We start from the raw sequence: 26,954 nt of genomic DNA, 5'->3' as shown, positions 1-26,954 counted from the left end.
AGGCAACCAGCTACCCGCTAGATTCTGCGGACTGAGGCTATTTGGCATTGTTGAAGCTTGTTTTATGTAAAGGATATACACAATTTCCATATGCGACACACGAACTTCGCGTCTCGCACCACCCACACTAGATACTATATGCAGTTAACCCACTCAACCGTCTACACCACCCGCCGCCTCGTCACCCACCCACGTTATTGTATCAAAATGCATTTTGTACACTCGACAAGATACTCGCGCACATTATATGAAACGTTTCACTCTAAATATGCAACTAGGCAACACACCAGCTGATTGCAACCGGAAGGCAAGTGTGACGCAGCGTTGCCACTTGGTATTAGACTCAGCCGTTACATTCGCGTGTCTGAGAACGAAATGGAATTGGATTAAAGAAGGGCTAGCTTGCTAACTTGCTAGCTGTGTCGACTTTTCCGCAGAATACGTGAATAACTGAAGGCTAATATGAAAAATTGTAGAAAAAATATTTTAAGTAACAAAAACAATCATGATTGTAGAATTTAATTTCCATCAGATCATATGGGAGCTATATGATACGCCCGAATGCGGCAAGAGAAAAATGGATCTATGCCAGGTTTCAAGACTATAAAAACTGAAACTCAAGGAACAAACAGACGGACATGTTTATATCGGCACGACCGATGACACTAAGAAGAATAGTCTTATATTATAAATAGGCCTACGGGGCTTAGGCCTAGCAAGTTGGCGTTAGACTTTGCCACAATTAGCAAGTGTTTAACGCATTTTGATAATAATTCCCAAGTGGTTTTAATGCTAAGTGAATCGGCCGAGTTCAGATCAAGTGATAATAGAATATCAAAAATAACGATAAGCGCCGCTGGCAAAAGTCTGTTAAAATTGGGCACAGTTAATGTTTTAAATACTTAACAGCTGCATATCTCAAATGGAACTTAATTTAGATAAACAGCACATCAATCGACTTGTCCGTAACTCATGCTTTCGTTATCGTTATCGCTAAAATTATCGATGACTCGCTATATATATAAATATATATCTAGATAATTACCTGCTGGAATGGTTCGGCTCGTGTGCAAAGGGCTCGGCATAGATGTTACGCACTGGCGGCACACGTCGTGGCAATGGAGGCGGCACCGGATTATAGCCATCCATAATGGTATCACAATCAGAGTACTTCATCGATTTCATAGTCATTTTGTTATCGATTACAGTTTGCGTACGGTACGGTATGTTTCGTTATGGGTGGTTTGGTGGTTCGTGATTCGTGATACGTGTTTCGCGGTTGGTTTTCTGATACCTGATTCGCACTTCACTCGCGCTACATGTGTATTTCACTTATTTTAATTTTTCTCTCTCGTTCTCTCTCTCTTATTTTCTTTGTTAATTTGTTTGCTTTTGTATTTGCATTAAATAAATATTGACATATTCATATGAGAATTTCAGTTGGGCGCGATTTTGCGATTACTGTAATTATTATTAATTATTATTGGCCACGTTGCGCGTTTGCAATTTCATTAATCAACGCCTGCCTGTTGTTGCACGTTCTGTTTGCAATCGCAATTGCAATTGCAGTTTGGTTGTTGTTGCAATTATGCGTTATCAGTACTCGATATGCGCGGCACTCAGCGCGTAGCTCAGAGCGCGCCCCCAAATAGCTCCATATGCTCGACGCTGGCCAGGGGGCAGGCGGTTGCAACTGTGGACCAGGGGCGGGGCATGCGGGTGGGTGCTGGCATCGCTGCCGCCGACAGCGCTTTTAATTGAATGCAAATATTCATTTACCTGCACAGGGTGTCTCTCCCCCTCCCTGACTCACGTTCACTGTCACTCTTGTTCTTATTTTTATCCCTTTGGTTTTTTCTTTGTTCTCTTCACTAGCTGTCTGTCTCGCTCACACTTGACGCTGTTTTATGGGCTTCACATATTTTATTTGCCACAAGCACTTGCAACAACAATGCCAATTGCAACAGCGGCAACTTCGTGTTGCCACAAAGTGTTTACCTTGTTTTTGTTGTTGTTGTTGTTGTTGTTATTTGGGATATTGGCCTGCGGAAAAGGATTAGAGAGATAATTTATAGAGATGTAGCATTATATAGAGCTGTCAAACGTTTGACAACTTTGTGACCAAATTCCATTTACGCTTTCTCGTTTCACGCGTTTCGTTTCGTTCTATTCACGACCGACGTCGGATTTTCGATCCATTTAAAGTGTGTTTAATTGTTATGTTAAGCAGTGACATTTTATAAAAGCTGAATTGACTCGACTCTTGACCTACGTAAACATATTTCCTATAAATGAACTAGTGCTATTTAAGGGCATAACTACACGTTTTGTTTAGCTCTTCAAAGCGCATTTACTTCTTAACATTATTCGCTTAACCCGTACAGAACATCCCACTCTTTGAACTATTCTGCATTTCTGAGAAAATCAAACGTTTTTCTCGGTTAATGTGTTTCGAAGAAATGCCAGTTTTGCCACTTGACCACATCTTAAAATAGACATTTCGCTTGAACCTGACCTCCGACCTGCGTGAACTTAGCTTAACTAAAATGATGTGTTTGCAGCAATTTGATGATATTTATTGCTTAACCAATTTTGTTGCAACGTTTTTCAAATTTAATAAATTGAAATAGACGAATGTTTACACACATTCACATGTCATTTTACAGTTTTATGTTTAATTTAACTCAAGACATTTTAACTTGAATACATATTTCCAACCGGTTCACATATTTATAAAAATCAGCTGTAGTTCGAAAAGGGAAAATTATCAATTAGTGCTGTTTGTTCAATTGGAAATTCCAAGAAATTGAAATGCCTTATGTGCAACTAGGGAATCCCAAGAGGAGATAATCTGCCACTTTTCCTAATGTTGCCACAAAATAAAATAGCACATGCACACACACACCCAGATATACGCTTATTCCGGCTGTTTTGCGGAATGCAGCAATGTGAAATAATTTCGAGTATCGATTTTAATTTTTGGGCTCAAACACAGCTCAACTCGAAATCATATTTGGTACTTCGCCTGGGCAAAAGCAGTCAAAACGAAAGAAAAAACGATATCCGCTGCAAATGGACGCATAAAATGTATGTGTGTGTGTGTGTGTGTGTGTGTCTTTGCTACGCCCCTTCTGAAGACCCATCTGCGCCTTTGATGCGCAAACAATCACAATGAGTGTATCTGTATCTGTATCTGTATCTGTATTTGTATCTGTATCTGTATCTGTATCTGTATCTGTATCTGTATCTGTATCTGTATCTGTATCTGTATCTGTATCTGTATCTGTATCTGTATCTGTATCTGTATCTGTATCTGTATCTGTATCTGTATCTGTATCTGTATCTGTATCTGTATCTGTATCTGTATCTGTATCTGTATCTGTATCTGTATCTGTATCTGTATCTGTATCTGTATCTGTATCTGTATCTGTATCTGTATCTGTATCTGTATCTGTATCTGTATCTGTATCTGTATCTGTATCTGTATCTGTATCTGTATCTGTATCTGTATCTGTATCTGTATCTGTATCTGTATCTGTATCTGTATCTGTATCTGTATCTGTATCTGATCTGTATCTGTATCTGTATCTGTATCTGTATCTGTATCTGTATCTGTATCTGTATCTGTATCTGTATCTGTATCTGTATCTGTATCTGTATCTGTATCTGTACTGTATCTGTATCTGTATCTGTATCTGTATCTGTATCTGTATCTGTATCTGTATCTGTATCTGTATCTGTATCTGTATCTGTATCTGTATCTGTATCTGTATCTGTATCTGTATCTGTATCTGTATCTGTATCTGTATCTGTATCTGTATCTGTATCTGTATCTGTATCTGTATCTGTATCTGTATCTGTATCTGTATCTGTATCTGTATCTGTATCTGTATCTGTATCTGTATCTGTATCTGTATCTGTATCTGTATCTGTATCTGTATCTGTATCTGTATCTGTATCTGTATCTGTATCTGTATCTGTATCTGTATCTGTATCTGTATCTGTATCTGTATCTGTATCTGTATCTGTATCTGTATCTGTATCTGTATCTGTATCTGTATCTGTATCTGTATCTGTATCTGTATCTGTATCTGTATCTGTATCTGTATCTGTATCTGTATCTGTATCTGTATCTTATCTGTATCTGTATCTGTATCTGTATCTGTATCTGTATCTGTATCTGTATCTGTATCTGTATCTGTATCTGTATCTGTATCTGTATCGTATCTGTATCTGTATCTGTATCTGTATCTGTATCTGTATCTGTATCTGTATCTGTATCTGTATCTGTATCTGTATCTGTATCTGTATCTGTATCTGTATCTGTATCTGTATCTGTATCTGTATCTGTATCTGTATCTGTATCTGTATCTGTATCTGTATCTGTATCTGTATCTGTATCTGTATCTGTATCTGTATCTGTATCTGTATCTGTATCTGTATCTGTATCTGTATCTGTATCTGTATCTGTATCTGTATCTGCATCTTTTCCTGTATCTATAGGTTCAGCCTTAGCTTTAGTTGTATCAGTTTCTGTAAATGCATCTATATTTGTATGCCAGTATTTGAATCTATATTTGTATTTGAATTTGTGTTTCTATCTGCATCTGTATCTCTGGCTGCATTTGTATCTGTAGTTGTATTGGCATCTGTGTCCCAAGCTAGCATCTCTCTTGTATTCCAATACTCAACATATTTGTTACACTTGCTTTCTGCCGCTGCTGTTGCTGTTGGCTTTGGGCCTGCCTGGAAGCCAGCCTGCGAGCTGTTGTTGTGTATCTGATGCTTGTATCTCTCTAATCACAAAATCCCACCCATGATGTACAACAACAACAATAGCAACACCAATATTCAAAGTCATCGTGTAATATTGAAAAAAAAGCGGCAGAAAGGCACAGAGAGCCAAAGGAGTTGAGTTAAGCTGGGCAAAGGGGGCGGTTGGGTTTCGCGGGGATGGCAGCTCTTGTGGCCCAGACGTATCGAAAGCCAATGCCAAACAATTTCGTATCTAATCCGTTATTGTGGTCGAAAAAAGCTCGTGTGTGTGTGTGTTTGTTGGATCTGCAAGATACATTTGAATCGGCGTCGCGCATATCTAGAGGATTTTCATTTCAAATTAAATTTATGAGATAGCAGAAAAATTGAATTACAAAACGTAGCGTGAAGCCGCCGGCCGACAGCCTCCAAGTAGCTGTGCGCGACACCTCAAATGAACCACAACTTATGGCTACAAGATACAAATACATCCCCAAGATACACGTTGCCACAATTGTAGACCGCAAGAGGGGCCAGTCAATTGCGCAGCTATTTGGTAAGATATATATATATATATATATATATATATATATGTATATATAGATCGAACTCAGCTTTGCAACTAATTTTCCATTAATCAACAACACAGCGAAGCGACTGGCCGTCAATGTGGGCGTGGCACATTAATTAACACACGCCACACACACACACAGAAAAACACAGTATACGATCTCGCGATGAGCTAGCACATTCGCAGATTGCGCAGCGAACTACTTGCCACACATTCGATAGCAGCTTACAGATGCCAGCTAAAATATACAAGATACATTTGTATCTGTTCGAATGCTTGTGCTCAGCATGTCGCTTAATCATCATCAGCAGCATTTGCCCAGAAATGAAAACAATTTCACGTTCATTAAAATACACAAAAAGAAGCGCAACGCAAAATCAACTTTTCATCGATTTGTTTCTTCCAATCGCTTCGACATGTTTCAACACGCGTCCAAAAAAAAAAAAAAAATAACAAATAAATAAAAAAAAAAAGGAAAAAAGCGAGAGATATTTCTGTCGGGTAATCACATAATTGACCCACCACAAGCTGCCGCCACAGCATATTACGAATTTATTGACAAGTGTAAAAAGAAATTACATAAATTGGAATTTTAGCATATTTCTGTTTTTCAGCTAAAAAAAAATACCAAGGAATTTGTCAGCTGTTGAAATGTTTTGCAGTTTCCGCATAACACGAGCTGCCGCTGCCATATGGAGGATGGCATAATTGTTTAAGTGGGAAAAACTCGAAAACTTTTTGTGCGATTATGCGCCGGCTTCTTGTGCATTTGTTATTTTGCAATATATATTGATATATGATGTTTTGGGCATATGTCTGAAGTATTTTTTGAATTACTTTTTAGTTATCTTACTTTTAACGGCATGTTCTAGAATCTAGAACATTCGAAAAAGTTGCTATAACATTTCCTTTTTGTCTCTCTCTATTCCAAGTCTAAACTATTTTTTCTTCATTAGCTATCAGCCTAATGTTGCCAAAACGGCTTCACTGTAGCTCCCCTCTCTGCAGCTAACATTCCTACTGGCAGGTCTGCAACTCTGTTTTGAACTGAAACTGGCATCTTGAGCTGCCTCTGTGCAGTTCCTGTCCTGTCGTTTTTTTTGGGCCCGGGCATATCTAAAGATTTAGTGGCCACAAACACGAAACGCTCGCTGTCTCCGCGTCTGACTGCGTCTTAACTTGGCTAACTCTTCTAAGCCAGTCATGAGCATACCCCAGACCTGAATCCCGTTCCCGTTTCCATGCCCATTCCCACTCCCATTCCCGCCTCTGCTCCGCATGCTGTCATTAATCTCTGCCTGCGCTGGCTACCAGTTCCCTGCACTCGGCACGAAACAACCTACGCAAAAAATGCAGCGCGAAAAGTGGGCATGCTCACCAAGCACGGCCGGGCGGGAGCAGATAGACGAGGCGCTGGGCTGCAGTTGATGCTGGATCAGTTGCTGCTGAGCTGCTCCTTAAATTTTGTTTTGTAGTGCAAATCATGTTGACGCCCCCCGCCTCCAAAAATAGCAACAACAAAATAAGCAAAGCGCAACATAAGAAAAAAATAATTTCGCCAAATGCTACCAAACGAGTTCAAAGCAGGTTTATGCTTTGTTATACCCTGTACTTTAAGAGCTATAGGATTATATAGGTTGTGGGCAGTGCCCCTGCTGTTGGGCACCTTTTTTGCGACCTTTTTAGGAAACCTACTTTTCCCACAGTTTTAGAGCTACTGCTTGCCTTGATCTAACTGAGTAACTGAGTCTTAGAGTCGCAGTCGAAAAAAAAAACACACATGAAGCGGACATTTTCTAGGCTTTGAACAAACGTAGCTCCTACAGGGCATCACGCAGTCGTCAACTTTCAGTTGTTTAAGTTCTTTCTTGTATTTTGCTGCTGCTGTTTCTTCTTACATTTTGGCCAAGCAAGTTTTAGTTTGCAGCTTGAAACGGGTTTTCAGTGGCAACTCGCCGCGACTAGCGAGTTCCTCCAGCCCCCCACCCCCACCCCCTCACCGTTTCCCCTTCGCCCTGTCGCTGTCTGCCGCTGTTGCAAATGTCAGCGAGAAAAATGCAATTAAAATTCGATTTTTATAATTTTTATGAACCTTTACGCAAATCAAACAATTAAATGGCGTTCAAATTCTGATTGTTTATAAATAAAATGATGCTTCAGCGGACATTTGGTGGTTGGGTGCGGGGAGATGGAAGCGGGTGGTTGGTATTTGTTGATGCCTACAAGACATTTTCTTGCCGCACATTTGCCACAAATGTCAAAAATAATCATCATGGGCAACACAGCATTTCATTTGACAACATAAGCGGGCCTTCTAGGACTCCCCATCCCCTGCCCCCTCCCACGGCCACAGTGCAGGCAACATAAACGCCCCACTTCTCAGCTGCTTGCGATCCCCCACACTACGGACTCCCCAACCGCTGGCGCAGTCGCGCCCAAGAAGACAAACCAAAGGGTTACCCAAAACATTTTTATGTGTGGATTTTATTTCTTGAGCCGTCTGCTTGTTATTGCTTTGAGAAGAGTGAGGGAGGGAGGGGCTGGATGGTGGGTTGGGGTAAACATTTTTCGGAAAAATGTTTTCAGTTTTTATGAGTGGGAAGTGCGTGCCACGGCGCTCTGCAAACGGCAGACAGATGAAGCTGGAAGATCTGGCGGCCCCAGCGTTCGCGTTCAGTTCATATAAAATATGTTTTTCCAATTAGCGTTTATTTGGTTTTTCATTTTCTGTTTTATGTTATGCCAGATAAACAACAACTATAACAACAACAACGACAACGACAACAATTAAACCAGCAGCGGCAGCAAACGCTGCCTAACTGTGGCCCCCGAGCAACAACAAACTGTGAACTGTTCCAATGAAAGTGTCGTCCAAGTTCAGGCTATGGCATGTGGCAGAAGGCAGGGCCAAGAGGGGGCATAGATATGGTTGGAAAAAGAGGGGCAATGGGAAGCACAACATGCGGCTGCATTGATTTGAGGCCAGCTAATTGGCCCGACCGAGTTGAGAAAAGTGTGATTTGAATATTAAAGAATAACCTGTTGAGAATTATACGAAATGTGTCGAATGCTGCTGCTGATCGTATCTCAAGAACTCGAATGATTATACGAATCAGTTGCAGATGACGAGGAGGCTAAGTATAATATACTTATAATGATTCTAGGATAGAAATCGAGATCGCAGATTTTCACCAGAATAGCTTCCAAGTTCAGAGCAGGTCAGTCCGAAAGGTAGCTCTACTTACTCACAGAAGCTATAGAATTTGCTTCATAAAATGAATATTGATTAATTAAATTGACAAATATCAATTAAAAAGAAAAAACCAATCGATATCGAGCAACAGATGCTCAGAGCCGATCAATCCCATAAGAAAAAACTCAATTTTCATAGCCAAGAGAAGCTATTAAAATTATAATATACGTTGACCATATCGTTATTAAAAATCTCACGGAAGAAGGGCTAACAACTTATCGATAGAAGATTTAAGATCAGATCTATTTGATAAGAAACCTTACTAACCATGAAATAGATGGCTTTTCATGGCATATAATAAAATATTGATTAAAAATGTCACGGAAAAGCAAGTTTATTTTCAACTGTTAAGCAAAATGCTTCAGATAACAATAATTCCAATGAAGTTTTCGACATTTGTAAATGAAATTAAACTTGTAAACGCCTGGCATAAAATTAAATTGATATCTTAAGATAACAATCACTTGGCTGAATGCATGGCAGAGAGTACGGAATGCAGCGAGGCCTTTCATTACCAGATCCCTTGTGCGCTCTTGCTCCTCTTCAGCTCCTCCGCCCCGCTTTCGACCCAACCGACTCTCGGGAAGTGCACATAAATTAACGCCCCTGTCATATGCAAGCGCATTTCAAGGTCTTGCCACAGTCTGCAAGACAAACAACCTTTGCAATGCTCTGAGACGGGGGCATTGCATAAGGTAACGAAGGGGGTGTGCAGTGGGGCGGGGGCGATCGGTGGGGAGGAGTCTGAGGGGTCTTAAGTATAACCGCAGGCTGCCGCACGCACGCGTTTCGCATTGGAATGAGAATGGGAATCAGAGAGTTGCGGCTGCGGGTTCCAGTTCGAGTTCGAGATCCGAAGTTGCATTCACTTTTTATTTATTTATTTTCGTTTTTATTTTATTTTGTTTAAATATTTTGCGTGCCTCCAGATTTATGCGATCTTTTTTTACGCTTTGTTGTAGCTGCTTTAATATAGATATATGTATATATATATATATATATATATATATATGTGTGTGTGTGTGTGTGTGTAGTACGAGTAATTCTCAATCCCCTCGGTCTTTGCTCCGTCCGGCAATTGTGATTGCGTCGCCCAAATGCGAATGCTTCATCTACTGCGTGGCATTTATTTGTCTTGAAAGTTTTATTGCTTTTAAATTTATGAGTTCTTGTCGCAGCATGTTCTGCCCGAATCCCCAGCAGATCGTAATGAAGATGAACATAATCATGATCAGCAGCATGATGTTATGATGTTGCTGCCCGCCGCTCGCACATGTCACTGAAAAACTGTTCACACCTCCGAAATTATGAAGCGGCAACCCTCAAGTTCCCAGTCGCCAGTCGCCAGTTGCCGGTTGCAAGCGACACATGTGGCAAGGCGGCAACGACTGTTGATTGACTGATGCTACGAATTGCCTGGGTGCAACATTTTGGGGAAGGCCTCTTGATAATTTAGTGCATTTTGTGCACAAGCTAACACCTTTAGCTTTCAATAGATATTATCTCGAATTTTTAGTAAACTCCAAAGAATAAAGATTTTGGTAACACAAGACCATGTTTACGGCTAGGCAAGTAAGACAGAAGGGAAACGAGCATATAGTTATAAAGTAACTGACCGTATCCAAAACTTTGGGCAAATCTATCGAGGTTTAAGGTTACTGGAAAAGTTCGGTATGGCCAGTTGAATGCAATCATGTAAAAACGAATGGGAACGCACCATCTAGCCCTTAAGTAGAACTTAAAACTTCGGGAAAGTTTAATGGTTATGGAAAATATCAGTATGGCCAGTTGGCTACGAACAATTTAAAGACTTCAGGGAAATCTATCGAAATCCATTGAATTTTTTCATAGCTAACCTAATCTTGGAGTTGTGCACAAAATTTCACACTTAAATAAATTCTACGAAATGCCTTTTGGGAATTTAGAGAATCTAAAGGCCAAAAATATGATTTCTTCGTAATAGATTAGTGTGAATTAGAAATAAAACCACAAATAATTTCATTCATTTGCATTGCACAAGCCCCCAGAGGCCGCCATGGATGACGGCAAATTACGGAGGGCACACGGGCACATAATTCGCTGGGAAGAGACAAAAACAAGAACAAAACCCAACGGAGTCTGAAAAAAAAAACAAATATAACAAAAATAGAATGCCAAAACACTCAAGAGGAAATGTCTTGTCAAAAGTCAAAGTTTACATTTGTGACTGCCTTAAACAGGTTGAAGCGCAACGATAAGTTATCAGGGCTAGACACACACGAACACTCAGAAAATACACATATGCACACCCTCACACACACACATACACACACAGACAGGGCATGCGAGCTAAGCAGCATGCGAAAAAGAATTTAACGGTTCTTACAAAGGGCCGCCCGCAGTTATGAGATATTTTTGGTGCAAGGGATGAGAGAAACTCGGTCTGTCTCCTCCTCCATGTGAGATTAAAATCTTTGAAGGCATTTCATAAATATGAAAAATGGTGACTACTAACTACAAATAACAATAAAAACAACAACAAGCAGAAGAAGAGAAAGAACAGCAACAATAACAACAGAAACAGCAATAAAGCTTGATAAGAGCAGAAAACCAAAAGCTTTTCACAAAGGGGAGGTTATGTTCTTCTTCTTGAAAACAAGGGTGGGATGATGTAGCTAAAAATGTTAATATTTATTGAAAGCATCAAAACTGTAAAAGGGCGTGCGAAATGCGTGCAAAAGACAGAGAGAGAGGGGGGGGGGGGGGGCGATGAGAGGAGCTTGGCAAACAAGCGTCTGCCTCTTCTTATGTTTTATTATAACAAAACTGTGCACAAGATTAACGAAAGAACAAACAAAAAAATGCTATCTATTTGTGGCCGAAGTTTTGATACCCTTGCGAGCATGAGCACACTATATAAGATACTTCTCCCAGTGCTCCTTCATATGTACTAGAAATTATATAAATATATATATCAATATTTATAAGCTGATCGTTCATATGAGAACTATATATGAATAGTATATGATAAAGTGTATAGCTCCGAGCAAGAGTGCTAAAGATTTTCTCTGCCCCTATGAGACTAGATTAAGATAGGAAGCCGTGTTATATATATATATGAAATATATAAGGATATATCTCCGGGCCCATATTTATATAAATATATATATATGTATATATAACCGTGGCAAATTATAATACCTCGCGCAAGGGTATCACATAAGAATGAAAGTGAATAAAGTACACGCAGCATAATAAAAAGTTAAGCTCACACACACACACACGCGCACACACGCACACACACAGAACACACACGCACACACACACATGACAAAAGAGCAATTTGTTATTTAATGAAACTGAAAATGAAATAAGTTGACAATGCCGCAGGAATTGTGCGAGGGCAACAAAAAAAAAAAAAAAAAAAAAGAAACACACACACACGCGCACGCAAAGTATCTTGCAGATACAATGATACTTCAGCTCAGCTGCTGAGCATGGCAAGAGCGTAGCTGCCAGATGAAAAGCATTAGCACAGCGCATGCTAATAGCAAATGCACACACACACACACACACACACACACACAGCCACACACATGACACTAGAAGAAGCAGCAGCAGCAGCAACTGCTTTGACTTCTATGGTAAAAATTGTTTGGCATGGCTTTGGCCACATATTACTTAGGACCAGGCCAAAGAGTAGACAGCAGCTCGCTGGGATTTCGTGCCTTTGATTGTTATCAGCAGCAGCAGCAGCAGCAACAACAACAAGTAGAGCTACAACAACTCGTAAAAGCCAACAAGCCCGAGCGAGCGCCCAAAATGTATCTGTATCTTTGACATTAAACAAAAAAGATGTTGGGCTAATAAAGCAAGGCGCTGGCAAAGGCCCACACCAGCAACCCCGTAACACCACCACGCACCAACCCGCACCACAACGCACCACAACGCACCACAACGCACCGCCACGCACCACACCCACTCGCCCATTAGCTGGCCACATTTCTCTTATTGTTGTTTAAGCAGCGCTAAGTGAAAAAAGTTGTTTTGTCAAAACATTCGAACAATTTTTGCAAAGGACACGTTATGGCGCGCAGTTATACTGTGAGGACAAAAACGGGCAGAGAATAGAAGAAACAGATACCGCAAATGTTTCGGATTGTGGGCGTGGCTGTGGCCCTAGCGGACAATTCGAGAGGAATTTAAGAACTGAACAAAAGCATTTTGAGAACTTTTAAAAGCTATTTTAAAGTTTAAAAGTTCAGTTTCTTGTTAATCGAATTATTCAATTCAAGGATGTGCAATTGCCAGTGACTCGTAGCGCGAACTGGAACTGGAACTGGTTCGCGTGCCAATGAACTTACAGTGTAGACTATCGATATCGATACATTGTCGATGCGCGAGCCTCTGTTGTCCATATTTCTGTTAGTTACACATCGATTGATTGAGTGAATGAGTTACCGATTGATTAAGTGATTGATTGAGTAATTTTTAAAGCCAATCAAGTGAATAACAAGCTATGCATATGTGTTTCGTTTTTTTCACACCAAATTCTATTCCAACTTCCAGATAGAAATAGTTGTTTTAGCTGCACACGAGGCACATCTAAAATTTAGCTTAATTTCATCGCTGTTTTATAGTTTATTCATGTGTGCAATGCGATAGGCCATTTGATGCGTTGATTGCCTCGCAGCGACTCGAGAGCCCATCGAATATCTCTCGACAGCTTGTTACAATATAACAAGAAACAGGCTAAATAAATAAGCAACGAGAGAGCGAGAGGGCGAGAGTGAGAGGGGCTTGAAACATGGTTTCATCTGCTCAGCCCACACCAAATGTGATCGTGTCATGCACAAAAGAAGTAAAAGACCTTTTTTTTCAATCCGACAATCACACAATGACAAGAGAATTCGCCCCCACACAAATCGCAGACACATTTGTCGCTTCAGCAGTCACCAAATCGAGTGCCCAGGCCGCATGGCATGGGGCTAAGGGAAATTTGGGGGGAAGTGAAAGAAAGTAACGTTGCGCTTCAGCGGCCTGTAACAAGCCATTTGCCCCCAAAAAGGAAAGAAAAAAAAAACAATATAAAACAGAATACAAAGATCAACGGGCGACCGCCTAGAAGAAGAAAAATAAAGGTAAATATATAAAAAAAAAAAAAAAAAACTTAAAGCCACACACAACGTAAAAAGCGAAAATTCTTAAGCTGGGAAGAATCTATGAATCTGCTGGGATCGCTTTCGGGTATCGTGTGTCGCGCAGAGGCTGTGGCTCTCGAGTGGCTCGTTAACTCGTCAGCTCTGCCCGAGTTTCGAGAGGTGTTAAAAAACCAAAACATAGAAGAAATAAAACAGCTACAGCTTTGATCAGCTTATCAGCTGGAGAGATTGTTAAAGGTTTTGCATTTCAAATGAGGCAGGCCAGGTAAGCACCACAGCGCACGTAGCACGTTGGCAGCGATCACCGATCGGATAGGCTCGGATGGGGCAAGCCCCAGACTGGAGATAAGACCAAACGATAAACTAGATGCCACACATTTGCATGCCAAACGAGCGCAGTAACTGAACTGCAACACGTTTGTAAAAATACACAAGTATCTAAAACGGAGTAGATCTGCAACCAGCACACATTTATGTATACATATATACATATATATATATTTATATATACTCGTCTATTTGCATGCGAGATCCACCTAAAGCTCCATTCGAAGGACATAGGCCTTTCAATCTCAACGCACATATCATAAATATTCCTACCCGATTTGTGCACTGCCCGAGTCCCGGGGTTTATTGGCACGTCCATCAGCAGGAGGCCGGCTGCAAAACGTTTTACACATAATAAAGGCGTCAAGAGCACCATAATAATTATCAGGCGCATATGACTCGCACCGAAAAGCAGTGTGCCCAGCAACAGAAACAGGCACATTAAAATGCGCATCGGTTGGGTTGCGTGGGGTTGGGGTTGAGAGGGGGAAAGGCGGACAAAAAAATGTATTAAAAACGCAGGCCCAAAACTTGTGCTCTGCTCATAAAATGAGCTGCATGGCAAATAAAACAACTTTTCAGATACGAAAACCAAAACAGAGAGAGAGAGAAAAAAAAAACTATTACAAAGTGCTTTGCTTCATAGCGAGGGCAACCCGCACACAACCCTCTGACGCACACACACACACACACACATGAGCACAAACACATACACATACATTGCCCCTTGCCTCTTTCAAACAGCTGCCACGGGTGTTGATTGGCATGTTCGGCTGACTCTCGTGTGGCACTTGCCAGCGCAATTAGGCGGCCATTGCACTTGTCTCGAGCCGCCCCAGTGCCTCCCTGCCTCCTCACTCCACCCCACCCGTTCTCTAACCCACCAATCTTTCACTGCTGCCCCTCCGCAACATTCCTCATATAGTGCACACTCTTCATATCCATTTCTCGGATTGCTGTTGAAAATTTGATAGCACGACAAAAGAGCAGCAGCCGCAGCCGCAGCCACAGACAACGTTGCTTCTTCATTAGCAAATGCATTCTAATAAGTGTGGCAGCAACTCTGCTCTTCTTCTTCTACCAGAGTAGCCCCTTTATCTTTTTTTTTCCTTTTGGTCAACAAGTTCGCCAGAGTTCACAGCCAACTGGCAACTGGGCCAAAGTTGGACAAATATGACAAGACAGACTAGCATAATCTACAGAAATATTAATGGCAGCAAGTGCATATACTCTAAAAAAAATACTGAACAAATACTGAAAGTAATACAAAGCACTAAACGATATGCCGAATAACTTACGTAAGCTTCGATACGTATTATCCTCATTAATTGTTAACATTCTAGTGCTGAGTGTATACCAAAAACAAATACTGCAAAGTGAATTTTATTTTATATTAGTATATTTTTGGTATTTTTCGTCTGTGTGTCTGCGCTGCGCTTTAAACTTTATTATTATGCTTCGGTTATGTTATTGGTATATTTTTGGTATTTATTTGGTATATTTTGGATGTTCTTGGGCATTTTTCATTTAGTTTTAGCTGCAAAAAAGCATTTTGCCAAGTTATTGAACTTCAGCACAAATCTCAGTCAACAAAGCTGTGAATGGTGCACAAGCGAATGCCAGCACATGCTTCTGTCAATATGATGCACACACACACACACACACACACACACACACACACACACAAACACACACACATACACAGAAAGAGAAAAAAACCCGCCCATTGCAATTTCTATTTGGGCTTGTGCTTAAGCATTATATTTGCATTTTGCCTGGCAATGAATGAAAATTTGTACACACATGCAAATTGGCTGCCGGGGTACGAATTTGCAAAGGGGTGTGGAGGGCAAGGGATGACGTGGAATAGCTGCAGTTTAGGGGCTGGGCATAAGGAACTCCAAGTTGACAGGCCAAATGACAAACTGGCTGCCGAGGACGAGGACGTTGCCAACGTGACAACTGCAACAATAATTGGCGCAGCGCCAGCTACTCAAGTCCATTGATGAAAAGCAGCCATACGAATCAAGCAGCAAGAACTAAGAGATACAGATACAGCCACAGATACAGATACAGATACAGATACAGATACAGCTAAAAGATACAGATATAGCTAGCCAGATCCAGAGCCGCAACTCATTCGCTCGCCGCTGCTTGGATTTAAATTTAGCCACTTGAATTTCCGCCGCAACTTTTTCACATATACTTTTTGGATTTGTATTTCTTTTCTTTTTTTGTTTTATTTTTTGTTTACCAAAATATATAAATAAAAGCAAATGAAGTGAAATATTTTGTCGACTTCCGCTCGTAATCACCAATTAGTAATGCCACACTGACAAATATGCCAACAAAAACGAAAACTTTGGAAGAGCAATGCTCGCCGGGGTAGGAGAATGCGCGCACTAGGCTCAGAAGGGCGGAGATGGAGGCGGAGGTGGAGCTGGAGGCGGGGAGGCTCGCCTTTGATATATGATTTCTAATAAATAGCTTGGGCCAACAAAATCGTATCTTGCAAATGGGCCAAAAGTTGGGTCACACTTTCAACCGTTCATCATTAGTCAAGCGGCAGATGCGCAAACTAAATTCAAATTCAGCTACGCACACAGATACAGATACACACACACACACACACACACACACACACACACACTTTGCGCGTTCTCAAATCTAGCAAATCGAAGTGTATCCATTGGAACGCACTGAGCTGCGCCGCGTAATGCCCTGGGGAGCAATTTTAGGCGACGCAATAAAAATGTATCTATGTATCTGTATCCGCGTATCTGTTGATGTAGCTTTAGCTGTATTTGTATCTTTTAGCTGCAGCCGCACGCAGCGACTGCTTTGGCTATGCTAGCTTGAGAAAATGGCCAACAAATTAAATATAAACAGCAAAAATGGCCGACGCATCCCCTAGCATCCAACACTTCCCCTCTCTTTCCGCAACCACTGTATTTACCCACACTTGACGCTTTGTTCTAGTTGTTGGATTTTTTTTTCTTTTTTTTTTTTTTTTTTGGTTTTTTAGCTATTTGCGTGCTTTCCGTTTGGCTGATTCTTTGGCTTCGCACTTTTTGGCATTGGGTTTGGGTTTTGCGGCTTTTCGGCTTTACGCTTTTGGCCAATGAATGCGCCGCTGACCAAGTTACCAATCAATCGATTGCGTCTAAAAAGAAAATAAAAAAAAAAACAACAACATTTTTGTGCGAATTCTTAAGCAGAACGGCCACACCCCTTGCAGCCTACCGCCCCGCCAAATGAGGCTCTTAGCATTGGCTTTTGCTTTTCATTTAGTTTGTTTGTTTTTTTTTTTTCTCTTTTGTTTTCGCATAGATCAAAGCGTTGCGAATGCACAGCGCTTGGGAAACGCGCTCAAGTATTGTGTGTGCGTGTGTGTGCGTGTGCGTGTGTGCGCCTTTTCTTTTGATTCTCGAGTGGGTGCGCAGAGGTGACGACTGCGTGAACTGCTGTTGCCCTATAATTCAAGCGTTTTGTAGCTGCCGCCAATTGGCTTTGCCCCTCTTCTGACATTTCATTCGTTTTTAATACCACGGCCCAGTTTTATTTGTTCCTGATGTTTGTTGTGCCGCGAGTTAAGCAGACGTCAGGGCGTGCGGGGTTTTCATGGGGCGGGTATAGGCATTATCTATGCTCGATTTCGGGTCGCTGCCTGATTTGCCCCCGAATTTCTTTCTGGTGGCCACAACTAAATTTTTGGCGCATTTCAAGTTTGTTAATTAAAAGCAAACTATGCTCTTTTAGTACTATGTTTTTGTCTCTGTTTATTCAATTATATTTTTTGTGCTGATTTTGCAAGAAGTTCTTCTTTTTGTGGATCTCACGATCTTTGGTTTTGGAGCATGTGCCCAGATACTATCGATGCTTCATACATTTGCGCCTCGGTACGATACGCACTTGAGTTCAATATTGATGGCAGACTGTGGCAAGTTGTTTGCCACATTACAATTAACCCTCCTCCCCCCCCCCCCCCCCCCCCGCCCCTTTCAGACGCCTTTCAGCGGTAGCCGCAATGCCAAAAACTGCACGCAAATTTCTTGTAATGTCTTTGCGGTTGTTGTTGTTGTTGTTGTTGGTAGTGGTTGTTGTTGTTGTTGCTCCACGCACATTAATGAAAATCGTTTAAGTGTTTTTGTGCATGGAATGGGTGTAGCACCGAGCTCTGCTCGGGCTGTCTTCTACAGCGTGGAGTGTGTGGGGCAGGCGCGGCACGCGCGCATAAATATCAGCAGGCAGGCAACAACAACACGAACAACACAAACAACATGAACAACACGAACAACAACAACAGCAGCAATTGGCAATTCGGGTTGTAGCTGAGGAGCACTCAATGAAAATTAAAGCAATTTCCTGTGCCAATTTGAAGAAGCTAAATTAAAATAAAATACCCAAATGCAAGCAGACGGCCAGAAAGAGATAGCCATACACAAACTGCGGAGCTGCAAGAGAGATGCAGCAGCAGAAAAAGTAGAAGACTTCGAATTGTCAACTGTGGTGCGCGGCGCAGGAATTGGGCAACCGCCATTCATAGATATTTAATTAGCAAACCGAGTGCGACAGACAGCTGCAGAGAGAGGGAGAGGCGGAGTGAGTATAAGTGAGAGAGAGAGAGAGAGAGATAGTTCGCTATATAGAGATGTAAATTGGCAATAATCTGAAAGGCAGAGCAGTCTCTGGCGACGTCAAGAGGCAACTTGGGGCAAACAGCGTTGGCAGGCAACAAAGTAAATGAAGATGAGCACTTCCTGCAACAAAAGCGACAACAACAACAAACAGCAACAGAAACAGCATCCAAAAGAGTATTCGGCGAGCGAGAGAGAGAGAGAGAGGCAGAGCTAGAGGGAGCGTGAGTGAGAGAGGGAGAGGAAGAGGATGAGATACGAGCACATTTTTAATCGAGTGCAACATCATGAATGGCAGAAGCCGCCGTCAGTTTTGTTTGTTTGCACAGTGCGAGTGTGTGCGAGTGTGTGCGAGTGTGTGTGTGTGTGTGCGTGTGTGTGCGTGTATGTATCTTTTATACGAATGAGTTAAATGCTACGCTCGAGTTGAGTGAGTGATGCATCCCAGGGCGCATCCGTAAGATAAACAGGCGCAGCACGCAACGTTTAACTTTTAATTTGCAGCTGCACAACTGCGCGAGTGTGTGTTCGAGTGTGTGTGTGTGTGTATATGATGCTGTGTGTTGTGGGTGCCTGCGCTATCCAGCCTAAGTACACCGCACAGCGCACACCGCACACAAAGGTCATGGACATGCGACGTTGCACAAATTTAATGCTTAAAATCATTAAGAAACATTTCGCAGATACGTGCAAAATATGAAGAACAAAAAAAGGAGAAAAGGAAAAAAACACTAAGAACAAACAACGTGCCGAAGTGGAAATACACTTAAATACATAAACGACAGATTGGCGATTTATTTTCCTGCTTGGCTTTATAAGAGTGCAAGTACAAGAGGCCAAGGAATAAACAGGTCAGGAGAACCGCACTCTGAATGCTCTAACATGAAAATTGTATTTAGTATTTGGTGAGCCAGATGCCAAATGCTCTACAATACAGTAAATTATAGATTTATGCATTTAGTTATATATTTTATTACTTTTGCTTTTACTGTTACCTACACAATTATTAATTTTTATATGTTTCCATTAAAATCTGTTTAATCTAACATTAATGAAAACTCTTTCAACTTGTGATACATGTTTCAGCTGCATTTACGTGCGGCACGTGCATCAACTTGCAACTCAAGAGAACTCGACGGAGAGCAGAGCTAAAGAAATAGATTTAACAACATCGTAAATGTCATTTACTGTGCGTGACATATGCCAGCAGCAGTGCATTATACCCGCAGCGTAAGTGTGTGTGTGTAAATTTTGTGGCAGATTTCGTTATGGCACAGGAAACGGCAGGAGCTGCTGTTCTGTTTTGGGCGCGCCGCCGGTTTGTCTGGGGCAGCGCCCACGGCCCCAAAAATAATGCGGCGAGTTGTTCAATTAAGCGACAAAATGACAAAACATTTAAATGAGCCAAGTTACGATAAGAGTTGCAGCATGTGCGCGCTATAAAGCTATATAAATATATGTATGATTGATAAAGCCTTGGATGTAAGAAGTATATTATATAAGTGTCCAGAGTTCGAAACGATTTACAGATGCTCTTCATTAAAAGCTCATTAAAATCTAAGAAAATGCATAAATCAATATTCCAAATGCATTTTTCCCTTTCACTTAACAATTTCGTTGACTAATTATTAACTTGTCTCTCAATTTTATTTATTATCTTGTCTTTACTCTCGGTTTTAGAGTGCCTGACTTATGACTTTATAGTTTAATAGTCTATTCAAAATAAATTGCTGATAAAAAGGTTTTAATTTCCAATATTTCTTACATTAGTTTCGTTTTATAGCCTCAGCAGAAATTGAAGCACAATAAAAAATATTTTATTTATTAAGCATTCCCTAAACAATTTTTAAAATTTGTTGTTGGACTTTCAAAATATGTTTCAAGCAAGATTAACCAAATATGAACAATAAACTGTTCGATTAGCGTTAAAGTTACTTCCGAGCTCCGTCTTAATAGAGTTCTCAGAAAGTGGGCCAGATATTAGTTGGGCGCCCATAGAAATTATTGTCTTAGTAAGTCCAAATGTAATTGGGGAATTTGCGCGGTGCTTGATTTGAATGGCACTTAAAATCAATGCGATTACATATGTGTCTGCACACACACACACACACTCGCACACACAATATGAAGCTTTGGGAGACGAAGCGGAAGAGACCGAGCTCTACATCAATTTCTAAATGATTTAACTTGCCCAACACTTAAGCTTCCATCAAAAAAAAAAAAAAAGAAAAGTCAAATGAATGTGCGTGGCCCGCACTAACAGAGATTGAGGCCTGGGGTACGCTGGGGGGGAGGGGAGCGTCTGACTTGGGGCTTGTCTGAGCTAAAGATATTTTCTTTGGCTTTGTTATTTGTATTTGTATTTTTGTTTTTTTTTCTTCAAAAACTATATCAATTTGGGGTATTCACGAGCTGCTCTACGCAATTGAAGCCAATTGAAGCTAATCATTTGCTATTTAAATACGGGACAGCAGACGAATGCACAGATACAGATGCAGATGCAGCTACAGCTACAGATACAGATACAGATACAGATACGGTTACGGCTACAGACGGCGAGATACAGATATACGCAGTCAAGCACAACAAATGCGCCCAATTTTCAATGCTCAAAAGTTTAAATTGCAATTGCCCGAAAATACTAATAAAAAAACAAAAGAGCAGCGCAAGCGGAGAGCTGGTGGTGAATGAGAGAAACAGTGGGCCGGGGCGGGGACGGGGGTTGTGTCAGCACCCACATAAGCATGCAACATGCTCAACAACACACAACACACAACACACAATAGCAGGAGGCAGTGCTCTTTTTCTCAGTTTCTGCTGGCGCCGAGGATAAGAGAAATGCGACGAAAGGCACCTGCAAGACCGTCTACCCCCAAACTGAGTGCTCCCCTTTCGCCCAACTTTTTGTGTTGTGAGCTTTAGCTGCTTATGTTGATGGTACGCCAGTGTTGCGAGCCTGCAATTTGCCAGTGTTGGCAATAAAAACAGAAGGCAGCAAGAAGGAAGGTGCGTTTAATGTGCAACAGGAAGGGAAAACACTTTCGCACAATTTTATACGTTAAGTTTTTATTGAGACACGAGTTGAGCTGAATGTTAAAAAACAATACTTTTTTAATTGTAAGCAGAATAGAGGTAATTCCTGGAGTGGTGCTCCAGTTGGGAGTGGACGACTAGGGAATACCCTGAACCCTCTTATTGGCGGTACCTATACCATCCAAGAGGCTACCTGTAAAGTGTGCTGACTCTAGCTCTAAAACCAAGAAATTAGTTTACACGATTTCAATATTGATCCTTATCGATTTCAAGTCTCTAGTCTATAGATCTTCTGGGTTCTGAGATCGAAGCGTTCATACATGCGATCGACTTGGATATTGATGCTGATTAAAAATATATATATAATTTAAGGCGTGCCTTAGTTTGCCTGTCACAGACATTTGCGGTAAACCATTATACCCTCCGTTTTCATACATTTTCAATGGGTATAAGAAAAAGTATTATATATTTGCTCAGTTTATCGTAAAAGCAACTGTTCTAGTGCATGAAAAACAACTTCATTTATTTTTGCACAAATCGAATTACTGAGAATTCTAATTAACGAGTGTCCACTGTACTTGAACTACTTCAGCTATTGGATGCTTGATTTGAAGTGTTTCCTCGTCTTTTCATTTCCAAAAGCTCTGGCTATAGTTACATTTAAATTGCGAATTGAGTTTGTCAGCACTTGTGCCGAGTTACTTTTGGCCTTTTGCAACACTATTTGCTGACCCTTAAGCAAAATGTAGCTTCTTTTTCTGCTGCTGCTTCACTTGGCATTTGTGGCCATTGCCAAGTCGTAGCTAACTGCCAAAACGTTTCGCATTCAGCAGCGCGTCTCGCTGCCTGCAGTTGACCCCGTTTTGTGCAAAGGCAAACTGCCCCCAAGTGCCCCCTTGCCCATCCCCTCGACAGCAGGCGCCCGCTCTTCAGCATCCCTCCGCCCGAAACGGGGCCAAACATTAAATTATATTTTATGTGCAAATTATTTAAGTTTGTGAGCAAGTTTTGGCAAAATAGGAACATTAAGACGAGATATATGCATGCATATTACACACGAACGCAAACACACACACACACACACACACACACACATGGCAGTCATTATTTGACTGCATTTTGCATAGTTTTTGGCGCTGCCAAATTCTTGGCCAATGGCCATCAATGCCAAACAAAACCATTAACATAAGCAAGGACAATGCAGCCAGGATGAGCGACAAGGACGAGCAAGGAGCAAGATTCGGATGGAGGAAGAGAGAGGCAAGGGAAAGGTTAGCAAACTCAAATGCATTGATGCGTTTGCATTTTCTATAATCACTTTTTATTTTTTCTCTCTATTAGTTTCTTTTTTGTTTTTTCGTTCATGCGAAAAGTTTTCAATTGCTCTGGCGTCACTTTTTGATTGCTTTGATGTGTTTTTCTCGCACATTTCCCAAGCCTCAATTCATGACAAAAGTTTTTCGAGGCAAGAACGCAAAAGGATGTGCAACGGCAGCGGCAGCAGGACACAAAGCCGAGCACAACTTTCGCTTTGATTTTCAAATATCACACACACACACACACACAGATACATATATGCTATATGCATGTGCGTCTGTGCGTGTGTGTTTGTGTGTGTGTTGTTTGGTTTTTGGAGTTTTGCATTTCCTTCTCTCTTCTCGCTTTCGCTCACTCTCTCGCTCTTTAACTCTTTCTTTATGCTGCTGCTTTAAATGAAAGTTTAATGCGCTTGCCAAATACTATTTTCACAACTTTCTTTTACTTTTATCAAAATATTTTATATATATAATATCAATGATATATACATAAACTTAGACATATATATTTAGTTATTTGTGCTATATACTAACTGCCCTGCTTAACCGGATATTATTGTTAAATTATCTTATATTTTTTTATTTATTATACCCTGAACCCATTAAAAATGGGTATAAGGGTATATTGTATTTGTGCAATATCCAAATGTATATAACAGGCAGAAGGAAGCATCTCTGACCCCATAAAGTTTATATATTCTTGATCAGCATCAATAGCCGAGTCGATCTAGCCATGTCTGTCTGTCCGTCCGTCCGTCCGAATGTATGAACGCAAGGATCTCAGAACATATAAGAGCTATAGACTTGACTCCTAGTGCCTGCGCAGATCGATTTTTTTTTCGATAATCGATAACTTTCTCCGTTTTCAAGCAATCAATAAAAATCGATATCGATATCCTGTTTTTTGGGCAATTTTGGTAAATAATAAGAGCTAGAGTCACGAAACATGATATGTTGCGTCTAAAGTTTTCAAATATATATATGCATTCGATGTTGGAAGAAGACGGTTCAGGATATCCCCTAGTCGGGAGCTCCCGACTAGAACCTCTTACTTGTTTTTATTTGTAGCTGGCAAATTTTTGTTTACTGCCGCTCTCACTTTTCCCTCTCCAACACTTTTCTTCACCCTCTCTATACATATATATGTATATAGTTATCTCTATATTTTATTTTTCATATTATTTTCCTTTTTACAATATATGTATTTGTTGGCCGGAAAATGTGTGCGTCTGTGCGGAAATTGCATTTTTTTTCTCTTGCCCCAGCAATTCGAGTTTCAGTTTTTTCTGTTGTGAACTTTTCTATATAAATACATATGAACATATATATATATATATATATATATATATATATATGTATATATATATATTTATTTTTTTTGTTATTTGCATTTCGCAGTTTTTTTTAGTTTGGCTTTTTTTCCAGAGAACGCATTATCCTGGCCGCCTTTGGGGGCAAGTTTAAATGGTTTAAAGTGCTTATAATGCAAATATTAAAATGGCTGAAGGGACGCGGCAAAAGTTAAGCTGCCAAAGTGTAAGAAAGTTAAGTGCTGGCATAAGCGGGGTGAGCTGGCGGACAGACTGGCGTTTGCAATAGTTGCATATTAGTTGCAAGTGCCGCATAAAGCAGCGAAGAAAGCACAACAACAATAACAGCATGGGCAGCAGCAGACGGCGATGAGCTCAACTTAACGGCCAATAAAATGAAAATGCTTGCGATCATATCAGCGCATAAAGTTGCCATACGAGAGGGTGGGGGTGTGTGTGTGTGTGCAGCGGGGAGGCAGCTGAGTTTTCTCGAGCTGGTTTTCACATATTTATTGTTATCTAACGGATTGCATGGCGCATCATAAAGCAGAACATTTTAGGCCCTTAAGGAAATTAAAGCCTGAACTAGTTGCGAATTCTAAATGAGCTCTTGTGTTAAGGCGGCTGCCGATGCAAGATCTTGTGTGTGTTTAGTTATATATTTATGGTTATTTGAGCCTTTATTTCATGCTGATGCACTTTTATGTGTGCTTATATGACTCATTAGCTATATTATCTGATATTTACTGCAATTAATTTCAAAGACGAAATTTCTGCATTGTCATTTTCCAATTGATTTGATGTGCAATGCCTTGTGCTGGCTTTGTTTTTGCTATAACAATTTGAACATTGTGGCCAAATTGGTTTACATAATATGTTATGATTGAAATTATTTACAGTTTCTTGGGTCTCTTTTTAATTGAAGTTGCCTGACGCTCAATTGATAAATGACAAACAACACCAGGATCGTTGCACACGTGTCCATGGGGTAAGATAAGGAAGAGGCATAAACAAATATGTGCAAGAGAGTGGGAAAACTTTAATCTATAAATTGAAATTCCCTACATAAGGCCGAACATTTCACGTTTCTTTTAATTGCCGCACAGCCTGACGACTTGTGTTTACATTGGGACATGGCAGAAGGGAGAGCGAGTACCGAGCAGGGTAGGGGATAGAGGGGGATAACGATTTGTAGCCTTTGGGCGATGAATTTGTTTGCCTGTCAAATAAAACAAGACGCATCAAATTATTTCAAATTTATCGCACAGCCAGCCAAAGGTGTGTATGGCTGGATATCCTGTGACAGTGCGACCCTTCGGGCGAGTCCTGTTCGACGCAGGCAGCTGGTCACAACAGGCAGGAAAACAACCCCCGATGCGAACGGAATGACAGAGAATCGAAATGCTGCCATGACTGGATCTACCTGAGACCAACTAGACCGAGTCGCTGTTCACATTTGCCACAGATTTGCACCGCAAAATGACAGTCAAATGGGCAACAATAACGATTAATGGCCAAGCGACCAACAAAATAGTCATGCATCCATGTATCTCGGGCTGTGTGTATCTATGTGTATCTACGAGTGTTTGCTATTTGTCCCGACTGGCTGCCAAATCAAAATTATATTTTGACACGCAGCAAGCAGCAGTAAATGAGTAAATGAGTAAAACTTGCAATTAGTTGGCCCAAAAGATAGCAGCCACAGCCACAGACACTGATGAGTGCTGCACATGCCAAACAAACGCACAGATACAGATACGACAAAAAAAAAAGAAGATACAAACACACACACATACACACGCTCAGCTACGGCTAGAAGTACTTTATGGGTTTTCCTCTTGTTTTCTCGTTTTTGGGCTGCGCAATTGTGGGTTAATGGCACTTTAAACTCGGCTTCGCACAGGAAGCGGCGCGCTCATGTATCTCATGGCTATATCTAAGGTTTCTATATATATATATATTTGTTGTTTTCATTTTGATTTTATTTTTGGTTTTGCCTTTGTCTTTGCTTTGATTAATATTTGGCACGCAACAATGCAATTTGCCCGGCTTCAGTTCGGAGTATATGTGTAACAACAGTCGAATCATTGTAGATCTGGCCCGAATGGAAACAACTCGATGGGGTAGCAGCACATCAGACGTTACAATATGTCTACAACAAAAAGCTAGCATTGAAGTTCTTCGGTCGAGATTTTCAAGTGGAGATGGCAAGTTTCTGGTCTTGATGGTGAGCTGGTGAGCCTTTTTGCCCCTCGTTGGGCGCCGTCTACAAACTCTATGCCATTTGCGTAGCCGCATTTCGGTCCGCTGCAGTCCGCACAAAACTCCAACCAGTCGTAGGCCGCAACGATGCTGCATTCACATATATCTTTACATTTATGACTCAGTGTGTGGGGCGTATCGCAGTGTTGCATAAATCAAAACCAAATGAAAATGAAAACTAAAACGAGCAAAAAGGTGTAGAGACTGCAAACGCAATTTAGTCAATGCAATTAAGTGAGAAAGAGACAGAGAGAGAGAGAGAGAGAGACAGAGAGGGAGTTAGATACTGGACGGCACAGACAGTGCCTAATGTGTCAGTCTGAAGAGCTAAAGGAACGAGAGGCAACAT

At 41.0% G+C, this 26,954-nt stretch overlaps 1 protein-coding gene across 6 annotated transcripts in view; it reads right to left on the bottom strand.

Annotated features, from left to right (window-relative positions):
* The window catches only part of Ten-a (tenascin accessory), a 289,872-nt gene that overhangs the window by 138,867 nt on the left and 124,051 nt on the right, over positions 1–26,954 (bottom strand). For 3 of the 6 annotated variants that reach the window (XM_032440760.2, XM_032440761.2, XM_070211308.1), the window contains one exon: positions 1,046–2,043. The exons of the other annotated variants lie outside the window; for them this stretch is intronic. In XM_032440760.2, the coding sequence (XP_032296651.1) occupies positions 1,046–1,191 (146 nt within the window). In that variant the 5' untranslated portion in view covers positions 1,192–2,043. The remainder of the gene's footprint in view (positions 1–1,045; positions 2,044–26,954) is intronic. 6 annotated transcript variants of the gene reach the window in all.

The sequence above is a fragment of the Drosophila virilis genome, chromosome X (assembly GCF_030788295.1).
Source record: "Drosophila virilis strain 15010-1051.87 chromosome X, Dvir_AGI_RSII-ME, whole genome shotgun sequence".
Lineage (NCBI taxonomy): Eukaryota > Metazoa > Arthropoda > Insecta > Diptera > Drosophilidae > Drosophila > Drosophila virilis.
This window is presented reverse-complemented; position numbering and strand designations above follow the sequence as displayed.